Genomic DNA, 18,159 nt, shown 5'->3' with positions numbered 1-18,159 from the left:
TGTGCAAGAAAGGAAGAAAGATTGCATTAGAAGTCTACTAAAAATCATAGAAAACGATACATCTGTGCACATGTGTCTATGACCTCTGGGCACCATGGAAGTAACATACCGACAAAAATAACATAAGGAGAAAAACCCATGCACAAACCTCTGTGTCCTCTAGTAGTCATACAAGTATAATACTGACAATCCTAACAATGAAAGGCATACGTGCTGGGTACACAAAGGACCAATTGATCCCTCTAGCCTGGGGATATGGAGTTGTCTATCCCTATGAAGATGAAGGAAAATCCATAGGCCAAAATTCCATGTAACATTCACCCTCCTCGTGCTCTTATGCCATTCTGGTCCCCGCTCCATGTGACATTTGTGAGTATGTAACCACGGGGCATTCTTGCCTGTTCCAGGTCCTCGTCCATGGTTTCCATTTTGTGCTCCATGTGAGTATGGGTGAAGTACTGTCACGTGCACATGGACATGCTACTACTACTACTCTAGAGAAAAGGTGTGACTATAGAGGTTAGAGGATTTTGTACCGCCAATTTTGTGAGACTGTTCGCAAGACTTCAACGTCCGGAAAAGTCCATCAAATTAGCTCTTGCAAACCTTCTTGCATAGGTGGTTTATACAAGATGCTCGAACGGATGTCTGCCGCACTTCTCTGCAGACCTAAAAATGGCATTTTGGAGCAGCCTCACCCTCAAGATCTAGCCCATCTGGCCGGAAACATCCTCATAATCCTCCCCATCCTCTACTGCATATTCCCTGCAATTTGCAGCCATACTCTCACTGCCATAGCTGTGTTTTTTCAGCCAACAGTCCACCATAGATCTTGCTCACTTTAAGAGTAAAAATCAGTCCTAGATCTCCATTTTGATGGTGTTATGTCCCGCTCACAGGAGAGGGGATCTAGCCCAGATGCCGTTGGGATGGGCGTCCTGTGTCCGGGCGGACGTAGTGTGAACCCGGCCAATGTGGCCGGCCATTATTATAAAAGGGAGGCCAAGACCTCATTTACAGTTATCAACCCACTGGCAGAGTGCCAGTGGTTAGTCCGCGAGGCTGGGAGTGCGCGAGGTCACCTCAAGGAGATGAGGCCGGGTGGTATGGGACGCTCGGTCTTACAGGTGCACGCCTACGTCCTCGGACACTGGCCCGAGCACCAGGGAGCTGCCGGATGGTGGCTATGGTCGAGTGGTTCGTCCGATGAGCATCTGTAGGCGGTCCGTGTGGCCGGGAGATCCTTTCTCCTCATTCGTTTCATGGTATCAGAGCCGGCTTGGCTGCACGAAGGACCGTGTGCACACCTACGGAACGGTTCGGGTCGGAAAACCTCGTGTTCGTGTAATTTTTTTAGTGATTAAATTGCTGAAATTACTTACTTTTCTTCTCGGAAGCATGTTTGCAGGTAAATAATAAACTTCGACTGCTGATTTTTGATAAAAATCAGCAAATTGACAGATAGGAGTGCTGGAAATTGAAAGATTTCCGATAAATTTACTGGTTTTCGAAGAAAAGCAATGTATTTACCTTTAATTTGTTGTTTTGGATTAAATTTCAGCATATGATATGCTTTTACATCTCTCTGTAAGTATCTTTGTGCGAAGCATAGAGAGAGAGAGAGAGAGAGAGAGAGAGAGAGAGAGAGAGAGAGAGAGAGAGAGAGAGAGAGAGAGAAGTACCTCTCCCTTTGTAGCAGTGACTTCCTCTGGGAGCATGGAAGACAGTAGTGGCGATTCTTTTTGCCCAAGCGCTAAGGGTCCGAGTTGGCTCCAGCAAGGCAGAGAATCGCAAGCTTGGCACACGCTCGCACGCGTTTGTGGGTAGCGGCAGATTTGCCACGCGTCAAAGCTTCTTTTTTTTTCCTCTAGGCATGCTTGTTATCGCTGTTCCAGCGCTAGGAGTTTTTTTTTTAACGCTACCAAGTCACTTAATGGATTATTAAAAGGCCAGGCCCTTTTGTTTAAGTCGGGACACCTTAATTTTTTTTAAGGTGAGTGTGAAACCTGTGTTGTCTTAAAAGTCACTTACAGAGACTCAGTTTTCCTGCTGCAGAGAAAGTCATTTTTCAGCCCTCTCCTCCTCTCTACTGCTCCTCTCTCTCACCCGCTCGCGCTCCCGCGCTCCCGCCATCACCTGCTCGCCTTTAGGCGCTCACGCCGACGCGTGAAGCTCTTTGCAACTTCAACTTTTCGCAACCGAAAAGTGCAGAAAAGGCTCAGTTTTGCGTGAATTTTCCAGTTTTTCACGCACTTCGCCATGGATTCCTCCAGCTCGGATGTGCAATGTGACGACGCGCCAAGTAACATTTAAATTCCATTCACACATGCTCTCTACACATGGATTAAGAGCACTTTCCAGAGCTTCGACCAGCGTGTTACCGCTCTGGAAAACGCGAATGTTCAGATGAACCTTCGCTTGGCCTCTCTCGAAGGGGTCGTACAGGGACTTAGTTCCCGACTTTCTACTCTCGAAAATATGGCTCAGTCGACGATTGCGCGTATTTCCAAGGGCGAGACCCATCTCCAGCATTTGCGAATGCAGATTGCTGCTTTTGGGCGTTCGCAGGGTGGTCTGACTGCCACAATTCCGTATAAAACTACGAATTTCTCGGGTGAAGAGAAGGAGTGTACGGAATTGGCTGTAAATAATTGGCTACACCAATGGACCACATACTTTGATCTCCATGGGGAGCATGATGAACGGAGGATTCAGACGATTCCTCTTTATCTGCGCAGTAAGGTGTAAGGTGCTTACCTGGTGGCGTGACATGACAGAAAAGCCTACGACGTGGGCTGATTTTTGCGTGAAATTCAAGAAGGATTTCGCCAAAATAGACCCTTTGAAAGCGTATGCCAAACTACAGAGTCTTTCGATGAAAACTCTGTCTTTTGATAAGTATACGATAGCTTTCAAAGAGGCGCTCACCTTCTGCAAGGTGGATTCCACACACGCCGTGCACATGTATTTGCTGGGGTTACATGAAGATTACCGTTGGGCCTTGATTAAGGATAAAGCCCCGATTGATGTCGAGAATGCAGTGGCAAAGGCCAAAACATTCCATTTAATAAATGGAGCAAATTATGAGAAGAAAAGAACTGCAGAACATCAATCCGGTGAGGGTGCTTCGAGGAAGCGACCCCGATTCCAGCATAAGTCCAAATAACCGCCGAGATCTTCTCAGGAAAAGAAGAAAGCCAGAAATGCTTCAGTTGCTGATGCAGTGAAGAAGGGGCTTGCTTCGGATGTGGCCAGACGGGTCACCAAATTAAGGATTGCCCTAAAAAGAAGAAGACGCAGAAACCGCAAGGCCGTCCTTCGGTTCAAATTCACGAGATCTCAGGTAACTCTAATGTTGTTCAAGTTGAAATCCATCATTTAGCGCACAGTTCATGCACAAATTGTACTTTTAGCACCAAAGTGTTTGGTAAGCACGATCTTCTCCGTTTCCTCAGGAAGATCAATGGTCACGACGTGATCGTACTCCTTGATAATGGAAGCTCACACAATTTTGTGGATGCAAAATTGGTGCAGAAACTGAACCTGCGCACGCAGGACAGTGACCATGAGTATCGCGTGAAGATGGCTCGTGGCGTGGATACGGATGTATGGAACCGGATGGTTCTAGACTTGTCGCTCGAGTTGGCTGATTACAAAGAGAACCTGGACTTCCACATCATGCGCCTAGACAAAGCAGATGAATTCCATGGTTTTATGATAAACAAGACTCATTGTATATAGACTATGTACATCACTCTCTTGTTTTTGTTAAGCAGAACATGCCTCATGTATCTGTGTAGCTGTGTAATCAGAAGTCTATAAATAATGGTTTTGCAATACCAGTTGTTACTGCTTTGGAAATGTATAAAGAAATAAAGTCTTCTGATGTTGACTTTTATCAATGTATACGATCTACTTGGTTTGATTCATTAGTGCTTGGTACTTCTGTCACTGAATTTCGTAAAAATGTTTCATGTTCTTCTGTTGAACTTGGGGATTCCGACGAATCCAACCTTATCCGAGAAATCATGACTGATTTCAAGGATGTTTTTCCTGATGATCTACCTCCTGGCTTGTCGCCTTCGAGAGGAGTAGATCATGGCATTGAGTTAGTGGCTCGTAGTCAGCCCTTCTCAAAGCAACCCTATCGGTTTAGTAAAACCGAGGAGGACGAGATTCAGCGACAGCTGAAGGATTATCTCGACAAGGGTTTTGTTCGGCCTAGCAAATCCCCGTGGGGAGTGCCAGTGCTACTTTCTCGAAAGAAGGATAACACTATGCGCTTCTGCGTGGATTACAAGGGGTTGAATAAACTCACTGTCAAGAACAAGTACCCGCTCCCGCGTATGGACGATCTGATAGATCGGCTCCATGGAGCGTTGTATTTTACGAAGATAGACCTACGATCAGGCTATCATCAGATACGGATCAAACTGGAAGATATTCCTAAGACAGGCTTCCATACGCGTTATGGTCACTACGAGTTTTTGGTCTTGCCTTTTGGTTTGACCAATGCTCCAGCTACGTTCCAGCAGATGATGAATGATTTGCTGAGACCATTTTTAGGCAACTTCGTTGTTGTATTTCTCGATGATATCTTGATCTACAACCGAAGTTTGTCTGAGCACCTAGTGCATATACGCATTGTTCTCGAAATACTGAGAACTGAAAAGCTTTACGCTAAGGCTTCGAAGTGTGAATTCTTTAAGAAAGAGCTTCTGTACTTGGGTCACATCATTACTCGCGATGGAATTCGCGTCGACCCTGAAAAGTTGGATAAAGTGCGAAATTGGCCCATTCTGAAGAATGTACGCCAAGTAAAGTCCTTTTTAGGCTTTATTGGATTCTTTCGCAAGTTTATCAAAGATTACTCTAAAGTTGCTGCTCCGCTTATGCAACTTTTAAAAGGAGGGGTGAAAGGGGCACTACTTGTATGGCTCTAAGTTTGTTGCATGGACAGATCATCATTCCTTACACTATATCTGTGATCAGGGTCATCTCAGAGGCAGGAAGGCTAGATGGGTTGAGCTTATGCAAGAGTTTGACTTTGAGATCCGCTATAGAAAAGGATCCAGCAATCGAGTTGCCGATGCGCTCAGCAGGATTCCTAAGGTCAATGCTTTGTCTATGGCTGAAATCTTGACGGATTTCTCTCTCTCTCTCCGAGGGCTATGTCGTTCTGATGGCCATTTTGGCAAGATATGGAACGAGGTCGAAGTGGGACATGACTCGCATACAAGCTTGGGTGGTCCGGAGACCCAAGTGAGTCGTGCTGGAGAGACGAGACAGCGACCATATTCCATTAAAGGTGGACTATTGTTTAGAAATGGTAAAGTCTACGTGCCGGAAATCGATGAGATTCGACAAAGGATTTTGTGCGAATGCCACGATGTTCCTAGCGCTGGGCACCCAGGCATCCACAGAACTTTAGCTTTGGTCAAGCAATATTTCTATTGGCCAAGAATGCGCTCTTACATAGAGAGCTATGTGAAGAGATGCGCTCAGTGTCAGGTCAATAAGGCAGAGCGCCTTAAGACAGCTGGCTTACTACACCCATTGGAAATTCCAAATGCCAAGTGGCAAAGTATTTCCATGGACTTCATCGTTGGTTTGCCAAATACTAGTCGGGGCAATGACGCTATTTGGGTTGTGGTCGATAGACTCACAAAAATGGCGAAGTTTATACCAACGAAGTCGACAGTAAAAAGCCATGAGTTGGCGGTTTTATTTGTTGATCAGCTTTATAAGCTGTATGGTCTCCCAGAGGACATCGTCAGTGATCGAGATACTAAGTTCACTGGACGATTTTGGCGAGATGTGTTCGCTCATCTTCAGAAGAAGTTGAGTATGTCGTCTTCTGACGATCCTGAGTCCGACGGACAAACTGAGAGGATGAATCAGACGTTAGAGGACATGTTGAGAGTCTATGTCTCTCACAGGCAGTCTGATTGGGAAAGGTATCTTCCACAGTTAGAGTTTGCCTATAATAGTAGCAAGCATTCTGCTACTGGATTTAGCCCGTTCATGCTGATGTATGGATTTGAGCCTAAATCCCCTATTGCTATTGGCTTAGAGAAAGTCAAGGACCGCCAAGCTCGTGATTTCCTGTATGACATGCAAGAGATGCTCGTATTGGCTAAAGATAGTATAAGAACGGCTCGTGATCGAGTCACTACTTATGCTAATCAAAAGAGATCTCCAAGGACTCTAGATGTGGGACAATGGGTTTATCTGAAGATACCCAAGGATTCCAAGACTATGCGAACAGGAAAGCATTATAAGCTTTCAGCTAGATATTGTGGTCCGTTCTTGATCACAAAGAAAATTGGCCCAAGTTGCCTACAAACTGGCTCTTCCTTCAGATGTTACTGTACATCCAGTGTTTCATGTCAGCCGCCTTAAAGTGAAATTGGGCGAAGCTGATGTTGTCGTGCCTATCGAGGAAAATGTATGGCAAGATATGCAAACTGAGTATATTCCTCGAGAACCAGAAGCAGTTTTAGATCATCGTACCCGTCATTCTCGCCAAAAGGCTTATGACGAGTACTTAATTAAATGGAAGGGCCAATCTGAAAGGTTTGCTACTTGGGAACCTGTTAGAGCTTTGAAGGCTCAGTATCCCCACTTCATTGATGAGGACATCAATGGTTCTTAAGGGGGGAGGTATGTTATGTCCCACTCACAGGAGAGGGGATCTAGCCCAGATGCCGTTGGGATGTCCGGGCGGATGTAGTGTGAACCCGGCCAATGTGGCCGGCCATTATTATAAAAGGGAGGCCAAGACCTCATTTACAGTTATCGACCCCACTGGCAGAGTGCCACTGGTTAGCCCACGAGGCTAGAAGTGCGCAAGGTCACCTCGAGGAGGTGAGGCCGGGTGGTATGGGGCGCTCGGTCTTACAGGTGCACACCTACGTCCTCGGACGCTGGCCCCAGCACGGGGGAGCTGCCGGATGGTGGCTATGGTCGGGTGGTTCGTCCGACGAGCATCTGTAGGCGGTCCGTGTGGCCGGGAGATCCTTTCTCCTCGTTCGTTTCATATGGCCACACACAACCCACATCAAAATGGGTCAAGTTGCTACATCAAATCAACATGGAGATGCTTCGGTTGTAGAGTGTCCACGGCACTAATCTCCTATTTACTTGAGTCATGTCATGCATTGAGGTATCTTTGTTACACACTCCTTTTATGCAATGAAAGGAAAATCCCTTGCAGATTTCTCTAGTGAATATGTGAGCCAATGCTGGTGAGGTGATGAGGGTGGTGAACAGATGGTTGAGGCAGATGTCTAAGTAGGTAGCGGAAGTGGTGGTGGAGGACTTCTACTAGGAAAGAAGGGTTGACACTTTCTGTGGTAGTACATAGAGAACTCCTTAGGGGACTAGGTCGGTCTTTAGACTTCCTTGTCTGTGTTATGCAACAATAGATCCACCAAACCTATGGGCAAGAAGATCCTTGAACTTGCTGGATAGATCAGGCTAGACGAAGGCGTGAGTGGACTAGACCGGACTAGACCAAGGCGAGAGACTGGACCAGCCAGCTCCTCGATTGTGAAAACTTAGTAGCGGAGTGAGACTTCACTTGAGGTCCCACTGTAAATGCCAAAAATGAGAGCAACTATAGCAAGAAATCTATGTGAGCAACTATAGCAAGAAATCTATGTCGTGCTCTCTACTATGGGTGCTCCTCAGTGCAGTATATAAGAAATTTTACTCCACACATAGATCAAACACTATAGAGCAATATGAAACGAATCGAGATAGCAAGACTGTACTCAGAATGACACAACAACAAACTCCAAACCCAAATGGAAGCTCGATTATACTCCAAGAACCAATACAAACTCTGGCTGGCAGGACACTCAACTCCAAGCCCAAGACTCACATGTACAACGGGTGTGACGAGGCTCCAGTAAAGGTGTGCAAGTGCTAGACTAAGGACACAAGACTCTGGACTCCAATGACACACAGATCTCCTAATACCAACCAACCAAGCATATATACAAAACATAAAGCCAACGGCTAACCCAAATATCTCTAACAACACAGTTGCGCCTATCTCCGAACTCTAGTAGCGGTGAACTAGCCACGTGTCCTCTGGACCACCACTCCCTGTGTTTGCCACGTGTCTTGGACTACTAGTATCACTCCCTACGTGAGAGTCCACTGAGTGTGAACCCAAGGCCACTCTTTCCCTTTGTCCATGTCCTATGACACTGTAGCCTGCTACACAATCTAGTTTTGTGTGTGTGCTCGCGGGCACGTCACGTGCATGTGCACGCGAGAGAGAGAAATGAAATGAAATGAAATGAAATGTTATATTAACGTCTTCAAAAGGCCAAAGTGACCTATGAGACCAGGAAGTTACAATGCGGTGTATCTGATATCAAGTCAGATTAACAAAATAAATTAAACTAGACTAGGGATAACAAGATATAAATACTGCGGAATCCTAAACTAAGCGGATAGGTGTGAAAGGCGAGAGGCGTGAAACGTGTGAACTGAGCTATACAATGTGTAGACAATTTGGGAGGGAAGTAGAGATCTATCTGCATAGAGATCCAGCTTCATCTGCACTCTGGACGACGAAAAAGTATGGCTCGAATCCTTTGCTGTAGCCTCCTTCGAAACTGTGTAGCTCCTCTTCTCCATCGGGGTCGTCTAGATCTCCCTAGCTCCAATGCACGGTCTATGAGAATGCCAGTATTGCGGGTAGACCTCTCCACTGTTGGTTGCTCCTCTGTCTGTTCTTCTGGGTGTTCAGTATCTAGTGTAAAGAAATCTGTGATCTGTCTCTGGGGTTGTCTCTCTTCAGCTCTCCTCAGTAAAGTTTCTCTATGCCTGTGTAGCTCAAGTAGATACAGCCCAAGACATCTCTGATCCTCATAACTCATGACCCTAGATAGTGGCCCGAAACCTTCTCTGAATAGACAATGAAAATGGCCTCGTATCTCATAGTACACAGTGCAATGACATATGTAATGTACCTCTGTCTCTGGCTCTAGATGGCATAAGCGGCATATCCTGCTTATGCCTGCTATCTGCTGGTGTCCCTCTGAATCTGCCAGTCTCAAATCTCGAGCTGATGTGAGGACGTGCGTATCTGGCCAATGGCACATCGGACACCATGAGAAAGATGCATGTCCATATAACTAGGTCGAATCACAAACCCATCCCTTGTGAGGTGGAGAAAATGCTCTCTATAGAAAGCCGTCTTTGTGCCCAACTCTCTATAGAAAGCCGTCTTTGTGCCCAACTCCTGTATCGGCTCTATCCATGTCCTCCTTGTGTCCAGCTGAATCAGATCGTGACGAATGAGTCTATTAATCTCTACCCGCATCAAAGACCTCAAGGGTGCCTGTAGAGAGTATTGAAAAGGAGGCAACCTGTCCATGGTGAAACCATGTGTCTGAAACCATGATGCCATCTGTGCATACCAGCATGATGTATCCCCATTAAGAGCTAATTGTCTGGAGGACTCTAGAGCCACCCTGGCATATCTGTCTCTGGTAGTATCCCACAGATTGTGTACAAAAGAAACTGATCTAGTAAGTGCCTCAATCACCATAGGGGGAGCAGCTAATTCCGCTCGAATGATATCATGTGGTACGGAAGCCTTGGCTCTAATCAGCAGAGAGATCATAGATACCAAGGGCTTCTCCATACGCCTCCAACCCTCCTGGCTTACGGAAGGTCCCCAAACCTGCACCCCATATAACATAGTAGAGGCAACCAGAGTATCAAAGAGCCATAACTTTGTCCTAGGTTCCTGGAACTGAACCTGCAAACACATCCTCTCCATTCCTCCCAGAGCCGCACCAGCTCTGGTTAGTCTAGTCTCTGCCGCTCTTCTCAAGGAAAATCTCAGCCCAGTAAAGACTACCCCCAGGTAAGTGTATGCATCTGTATACTCCACAATCTCCTGACCATATTTGAAAGTAGGTACTGATCTCCTGACCCATTGCGGTGTGGTGTTAAACACCATAACCTTGGTTTTACCTAGGTTTACACACAATCCACTATCCTTTGCAAAACTGCGTAGTGCATCCAACTGTCGTTGCATACCTTCTGGTGAGTCGGATATCAGCACAATATCATCAGCATATAGCAACAATGGGATCCACGTCCCTGCCAGCTGTGCACCTCTGTCACCCTCTCTGTCGATGTAATCAGACACCTCATCAACATACATACCAAATAGAGTAGGAGACAATGGGCAGCCCTGTTTCACTCCAATAGTAGAGTGAACTAGATCAGATACCCCTTCCGGAGTGCGTACATGTCCCATCACTAATCTGTACAAAGCCATAATCCCCCAAATCACCTCTATGGGCACCCCCATCTCCTGTAATCTGCGCATCAATCGAGCTCTTGGTACCATGTCAAATGCTTTACGAAAATCCACAAAGCTACAGTAGATCCGTCTCCCATGTGCTCTGCCCTCCTCAATGATGGCCCTGAGTGTCAGAATATGATCAAGAGTGGAGAAACCCCTCCTGAAGCCGGCTTGACCTTTCGCTCGTACACCCTCGCCCTCTGCCCAATTACTCAAGTGTTGCTCCAGGATAGATGCATACAACCGTGCCAATGTGTGTCCAACCAGAGAGAGAGAGAGAGAGAGAGAGAGAGAGAGAGAGAGAGAGATGAAATGTTATATTAACGTCTTCAAAAGGCCAGAATGACCTATGAGACCAAACTGATACAAAAGTGGTGAATCTGTTACAATGTTTGGGTACGAGAGAGAGAGAGAGAGAGAGAGAGAGTGTTTTGAGCCAACATATACAATGGCCACAATGGCCAATTGTGTCATTGCCCTAAGAACGGAAACCCTAATCTTAAAATCCGTCACAAGGGGGTTGAGGAGGGGGGGTTGCAAACCAACATAGAGCTAACTTGTTTTCTTTTTGAGTTCTAAAGTATCAAATTTCAACGCGTTGACAACAAGAAGCAGCTCTACAATTCAAGGTTTTATTTGAGTTTTAAAATTTTGAAGTGCTGAATGATTTCTTCTGTTCAAAAAACTAACCTGATTTTTTAACGTGTTGACAACAAGAAGCAACTCTACAAATTAAAGGTTTTATTTGAATTTCAAAATCTCAAAGTGCTGAATGATTTCTCATTTTCCCTTTTTATTAAAAAAACTGACCTGATTCAATAAAGATTCTGTGGTGGTGTCGGGACCAAGCTTTCCTAGCTCTACGTAAACTCCTGTTTGCTGCTTCCTGTAGTCTTTGAGTGTGTATGTCTTGAACTCCCTCTGAGAAAAAGAAGGAGAGAGCACATAAATTTCATATGTTACTGTTCTAACCCAAAAAGATGAGGAGAAGACAATCAACATAGTCTTTTTTGCAAGAAAAAGGTCCTTCCACTAGTTAAGAAAGCTGCCCAATGGGCTACAATCTGCCCTTGCTAGCATCAAAATCTGGGGAGACTCTCCCAATGAAAAGGCAAGATATGTAGAATGATGGCTAAATCAGGAAATGGGAGGAGGAAACAACCACACTGGTGAACTGTACTGCCATCTAGGTGTGCCATGAACCATGGTGAAGAAGGGCTCTAGGCGCCAACATTGCAAGAAGGCCTTGCGGCGCTCCTGAATGTGGTCGAAGCTGCCCTGAAGTCTCTCAAACTGGCCCCTGAGTGTATGGATCAGCTCCAGCAAATTGTCACGGATAGTGTCCGCCGGTGGAACAGGTCGAGCCTTGAAGATGCGGAAACAGCTGGCTCGCCAGTGATGTCTCCATGCTCCAACAAGAGGCGACCTCTTCATCCACAGAGACAACCTCGCTAGTACCACCTCCTGACTTAGTCAAGGAAATCAACCCCGGCGACCCTGCCAACCCTCAGCCCATTCTTTTGGCAGTCTTTGGCTGTCCAATCACCCTGTGTTGCTTGACCAAGTCATTTTTGCTTGGTCCATCCACAAAGACAACCTCGCTAGTACCGCCTCCTGAAATAGCCAAGGAAATCAACCCCGGCGACCCTTCCAACCCTTAGCCCATTCTATTGGCAGTCTTTGGCTGTGCAATCACCCTGTGCTGCTCGACCAAGTCATTTCTTTTATGTACTCTTTCAAGGATGTTTTTGCTTGGTCCTACCAAGATTTGGAAGGGATTCCAATAGAACTAGGAGTCCACACAATTCCTCTCGTCAGTGGGGCTAAGCCAATTAGAGGCTGAGCTTACAAGCTCAATCGCAAGTTTGTAGAAGCTGTCAAACTAGAGCTCGAGAAGATGCAAGAAGCAGGTATCATCGTGCCCGTGGAGCACTCCGAATCGCTGTCACCAATGGTAATAGCCCCCAAGGAGGAGTCCAATAAAATTTGTGTCTGCATCAACTATCGCGCTCTCAACAAGGTAATACTCCCTGATGGTATTCCGACTCCTTTCACCAAAGGAGTTCTAAAAGATGTCGTTGGGTACATACTCTATAGTTTCATGGATGGTTTCAGTGGTTACAATCAATTGGGAAACCATTTTGATGACCAGCTCAAGACTGCCTTTGTGACTCCATGGAGTATCTTCATCTACAAGAGAATGCCATTTAATATGAAAAATGCCCCACCCTCCTTCAATCGTACAGTCTACCTCATCTTTGTCTGCTGCTCACTGATACTCTAAAAATCTTCATGGACAACTTCTCAACATTCTCCGGCGCTCAATGTTCCACAACAGTGGATAAATTAGAGGAGCATCTAGGTCATCTCTCCGCAGTATTCCTCACGTGTCGAGAGGAGCTCAATCCCAACAAATGACACTTTTTGGTCAATCAAGATACGCTTTTAGGTAATGTGGTGTCTGCTAAAGATTTAGCTGTAACCGGCCTGTTCAATCCAAAAAGGGCGGTAGACTTTACTTTAAACCTTGATTTAGCTTTCACCCATTATTAGTCGTCTATTTTACCTGTACTTTCAAGACACAACAAAGGGGAGAGGGATACAGGCTGCTAGATTGCACCTGTATGAGTAGACGGACACCAGATTGGCCCCTAACTTAGGCGCCCCTTTCGGTATTTCTTTATTGTTCAAAAGAGGGAATAAACGCTGTGGTTCCTACAAGCTGCCCCGCACAAACTCGGCTGAATTTCCAATGTTCCAGCCCGATTTCGGCAGCATAACTGTACTAGAACCCTTCACGGTCAGTATTCCCACGCATTGACCGACTTTCCCGACGCATACGGGCACTTTGCAAAACCTGGCGAGAATCTGCAGCACGCTGAATTCTCTGTTTTCAGCCCTGAAAATGCGCCAGATCGCCTGTACAGCGGTCCCCTTGCGTCCCCGAACCTCCTGGGGGTATTAGGGTCCGTTTAGGGCCAAAACCCTAAACCTGCAAAAATACACAGCATGCTGTAATTCACTGTTTCGGGCTCCGTTTCGCGTGCCGGTCGCATCCCTAGCAAGTCCTCGAGCTCCCGCACCTGTAGGGCTACTTGCCCTTTGAATCGGACGAGATTTCTGGCGTGAAACCTCTCCGAATTCACCTGTACCTGCGGGGGGATTAGCCGCTAGCTAATCCGGTACCTGTGCAAGAGGCTCTTGCCTCGGCAATCGCGCATGAACCCACACAACTGTACATTGGTCAAATGAAGAGCCCACTAGAGGGGCATAACATACTGCCAAAGGGGAGAGAGAGGGCAGTGCGTAGCGTGCAGGGCATCACTCCTGGCACCGCACTGTGCATAAGAGGGAAAGCAAGCACTCCATAGCTCTTAACCTGTGACAGAGACTTGCAAAATGAGCCTCCCAACTATAAATCACGTTTTTGCCTTCTCTATAAGTAGTAAACTGGCCTCAAAGTGCCAAGTGTCACTCATTTGTGCATTTTCCCGCTTTAGACCCTCGGGTCTAAAAATATCTCACCTGCAGCCTCTGTTGACTTGGCCACAGAGTAACAAAATGATCCCCATGTCAAACTGCACGTAATGACGCGAAGACATTTTCAGGTCCCAAAATAGCAGTTCCCTAAATTTTAGGAGATGCTGCCATTGTATCTTTCTAGGTCATCCGACCCTCTTTGTACACTGCGGCCACATCCAGAACTGAAATGTAGCCTCTGTAGCAAAGGATTCCACTTTGGCTAGTCAATGACCCCACTTGGCTAACCATAGTCCTTGTCCAACCTTAGTGCTCTCTTGCCCTCAGGCCTGGACTCCCTCTGGACAGTTCCACACTAGCTATGCAATGCAGGGCAGTTAGATTTCCCGAGGGGTGTTTCCAAAAAGTGAAAGTAAATAGATAATAAGAAAGAAATCAACAAAAAGGATAGATAGTAGTCACACACTGGTGACATACCCCCCTCTTGAAATCTCAAACGTCCTCGTTTGCATCTATGTCGTTCATGCTCCTAGTCAACACTGATGTATTCAACACCTGTCGACACATGTACGACACATACATGCTCATTGTCAACCCTGGTGTATTCAACACCTCGTCGACTCATGTATTGCCTGCGTGTGAACCCTGTCCCAATGACATAGTGGTAGCTTCACACTCTGCCATTGCTTTGAGTCACTAACTTTCCAATGACAAAATGGTAGCCACACATTTTGCCACTGTCTTATAGTACACGTTGGATCCCGTAACACTTTCGAGCATACCCAAACCGACAGTTTAAGAATGCAGTTACACATGTACTCTTCAATAGAAGCAATCACTGTATCCTTGACAAACTGACAAGAAATACTCACTTCTATAGCACTAAGCAAACTTTTGGACATTCCATAAGAGCAATTGCCAAACTGACAATCTGTACAGCTCTAACATTCATGTAACAGGTATTTCATTTGAGCTCACTTTAAATACCTTGTACATCATTTGTTTCAGAAGCCATTGTCACACTGACAATCCATTTAGCTTTGAAACTCAAGGGGTCAAGGTAGGTTGCAAATCGAAGGCTTCCAGGTAAAGTGATAACACAGTTGGTGACTCTGCAAGTTCACCTTCTTCCATCCACTTAGCATCCATTGGTGGATAGTTTTTAAACTTTACCAAGTAACGCCTAGCAACCTTGCCTTTCACTTTCCTTTCTTTGTGTGCCAAAATCTGTTCAGGGAGCAAGATCTCGTCAAGTTCCTCGACTTCCGGCTGATCTTCAGCTGGCATATCTTCTGGCACATCACCCACATAGGGTCTGAGAAGACTCACATGAAACACATTGTGAATCTTCCAACTGTCAGGCAATTTCAGCCTATATGCAACATCACTGATTATGTCGCATACTTGAAAAGGCCCATAGTAACGCATGCTGAGCTTTGGAAACAGTCTTTCCTTGCCCTTCATCTTCTTTAACCTTGCCTTTTCAAAGCGTAAAAACACCCAATCACCAAGTGAATATACTACTTCACGACGGTGACGATCAGCTGCTTTCTTTTGCTTTGCCTGAGTCCTTTCTAAGGCCACTTTGACCTTCTGGTACATTTCATCCATGTCCTGAACATACTTATCTGCTTCAAATATCTTGTCCTTTGTATGCAGTATGGGAGGAACTTTCTTGCCACCTTCAACTATCTCAAAAGGTGCCTTGCCAGTTGATGAATGCACTGTATTATTGTATGCATACTCCACCAATGGCAAATACTGCTCCCACTTTCCTTTATGCTCTGACACATAGCACTTCAGCAGATGTAGGACAGTAGAATTTGCCTCTTCTGACTGCCCATCTGTTTGAGGATGAAATGACGAAGAGAATTTGAGCGTGGTACCCATATTCTCAAACAAGCCTCTCCAGAACAAACTAGTCATGCGTGGATCACGGTCGCTAATAATCGACTGTGGCATGCCATGATACTTGAAAATATTGCTCATAAACAAGCGTGCCATCTGATCTGGCTTTATCTTCTTCCTGACAGGAATAAAATGAGCCTGTTTGCTGAATCTGCAAATAATGGTCCAAATACCATCGTTTCCTGTCTGCGTTCTCGGAAGATCAAAGATAAAATCCATAGCAATACTTTCCCATGGTTTATCTGGAATAGGTAGTGGTTGCAATAACCCTGGTGCCTTTTGCCTGTCAAACTTGACCTTTTGGCATATTAGGCATTCTCGCACAAAGGCATCCACATCTCTTCTCAATGTAGGCCAATAGAAGAATGTCTCAACCGCTTTAACTGTAGCATCGATACCACGATGCCCTGCATACGGTGGGACATGACTCTCTTCCATAACTTTGCGTCGCAATGGCTTTGTGACACACAATCTGCCATGCATCATCATGAACCCATCTTTAAGAAGATAGTGTTCATGACGTTGTCCATCCATTAGTTGCTCGAAGACCCTTGCAAAATCTTCATCATTTGCATACTGTTCTCTCATATCATCAAGTTCATGATGATAAGGAATTGACACAGCTGAAATTTGTGGCTTCCTTGACAAGGCATCAGCCACAACGTTCTTCTTGCCTTCCACATGCACAATCTGAAAATGGAACATGGACAAGATATTTGCCCATCGCATATGCTTCTCAGATAACTTTGTCTGTGTCAAGAAGTATCGCAAGGTCTGATGGTCCGTTTGGACAACGAAGTCTGCACCTAGCAGGTAGTGTTTCCAACTTAAGAGCGCATGAATCACAGCCAGTAACTCTTTCTCATAGACCTGCATGGTCATCTCTGGCCCTTGCAAAATTCTGCTCTCATAGGCTACTACCCTGCCATCTTGCATTAGCACAGCACCAATGCTACTACCGCAGGCGTCGCACTGGACCACAAATGACTTCCTAAGATCTGGCAACACAATGACTGGATCTGAAGTCATCTTTTCCTTTAAGAGATTAAAAGCTGAAATCTCTTTCTGTGTCCATCTAAAGGTGACTGCCTTCTTTTGAAGAGCATGTAAAGGTGAAGCAATCTCAGCAAAATTTCGGATAAACCTTCTGTAATAGGAGCATAGTCCCAAAAAGCTTCGGACATCATGCACCGTCTTCAAATTTGGCCATGACTTGATCGCTTCGACTTTTGCAGGATCCATTCTGACACCGTCCTTTGAGACAATGTGTCCCAGAAAGTGAATCTCTTCCAGAAAAAACTCACTTTTCTTTGCATTGATGAGCAACCTATGACTGCGTAGCTCTTTGAACACAATGGCCAAGTGATGCCTATGCTCCTCTTCATTCTTTGAATAGACTATCATGTCATCAAAGAACGTACCAACAAACTGCTCGTGTGGACGGAAAATTCTGTCCATCATCCTATTGAACGTAGCAGGAGCATTTGTGAGACCAAAGGGCATCACTAAAAATTCGTAAAGGCCAAACGTCGTTCTAAAAGCAGTCTTGTGCACATCCTCTGATCTAATGCGGATCTGATGATACCCACTCTTTAGATCTATCCTGCTAAACATAGCTGCTCCTTCTAATTTGTCCATAATATCATCAATTCTAGGTATAGGGAACCTATTCTTGATGGTATTCTTGTTCAGTGCACGGTAGTCGATGCACATACGCCATGAGCCATCCTTTTTCTGCACCAACAATACTGGAGAACAGAATGGAGATGAACTGGGCTGAATCAGCCCTTTTTCTAACAGCTCCTGTACTTGGCCCATTATCTCTTTCTGCTGAGCCGCACTAACCCTGTACGGAGGCTTATTTGGTGGGCTACAGCCTGGCACCAAATCTATCGCATGGTCCTCGGGTCTCTCTGGCGGTAATTGAGACGGTAATGAATCAGAAAAACAGTCACTATACTGTTGTAAAAACATTGACCTTTCTTTATCTAGCACAGATAAATTTGATTCATCACAATCTGACACTTCACGTGCAAAAACCAAGTACGCAGAAAGATGCTTTTTCATTACAGAAGTAATAGCAGAAGCTGATATAGTAGGAATAGACTCCCCTTTAAGCTTTACATCCAGAATGTGAGTCTTTCCCCTGCTCTGTACAGTGATCTTTTTGTTGTAGGCATCCATGATTCCCTGTACACGAAATAACCAAGGAATACCTAACAACACATCACATCCGTCCAGTGGCATGATGTAAAATTCTTCAGCATCTACATAGGACTGGATATGTAGACGCAACTTTCCAATGATGGGTGTGACAGCCTCTGTATGGCCAGGACATGCCAAACCTGCCTCTGCTGTATACCCCATCTCTTCAGGTCTGATTCCCAACTTTGAAGCCAATTCTGGGGAAATGAAGTTGGCTTTGGCACCTGGAT

At 45.6% G+C, this 18,159-nt stretch overlaps 1 protein-coding gene across 2 annotated transcripts in view; it reads right to left on the bottom strand.

Moving 5' to 3' along the window:
* Nucleotides 1-18,159, bottom strand: part of LOC147465968 (uncharacterized) — an 88,454-nt gene that overhangs the window by 10,911 nt on the left and 59,384 nt on the right. Inside the window, exon 5 of one of the 2 annotated variants that reach the window (XM_086513151.1) lies at nucleotides 11,147-11,257. The exons of the other annotated variant lie outside the window; for it this stretch is intronic. Coding sequence (XP_086369277.1) covers nucleotides 11,147-11,257 — 111 coding nt within the window. The remainder of the gene's footprint in view (nucleotides 1-11,146; nucleotides 11,258-18,159) is intronic. 2 annotated transcript variants of the gene reach the window in all.

Source organism: Adiantum capillus-veneris, chromosome 1 (genome assembly GCF_014529385.1).
Source record: "Adiantum capillus-veneris isolate H3 chromosome 1, ASM1452938v2, whole genome shotgun sequence".
Lineage (NCBI taxonomy): Eukaryota > Viridiplantae > Streptophyta > Polypodiopsida > Polypodiales > Pteridaceae > Adiantum > Adiantum capillus-veneris.
This window is presented reverse-complemented; position numbering and strand designations above follow the sequence as displayed.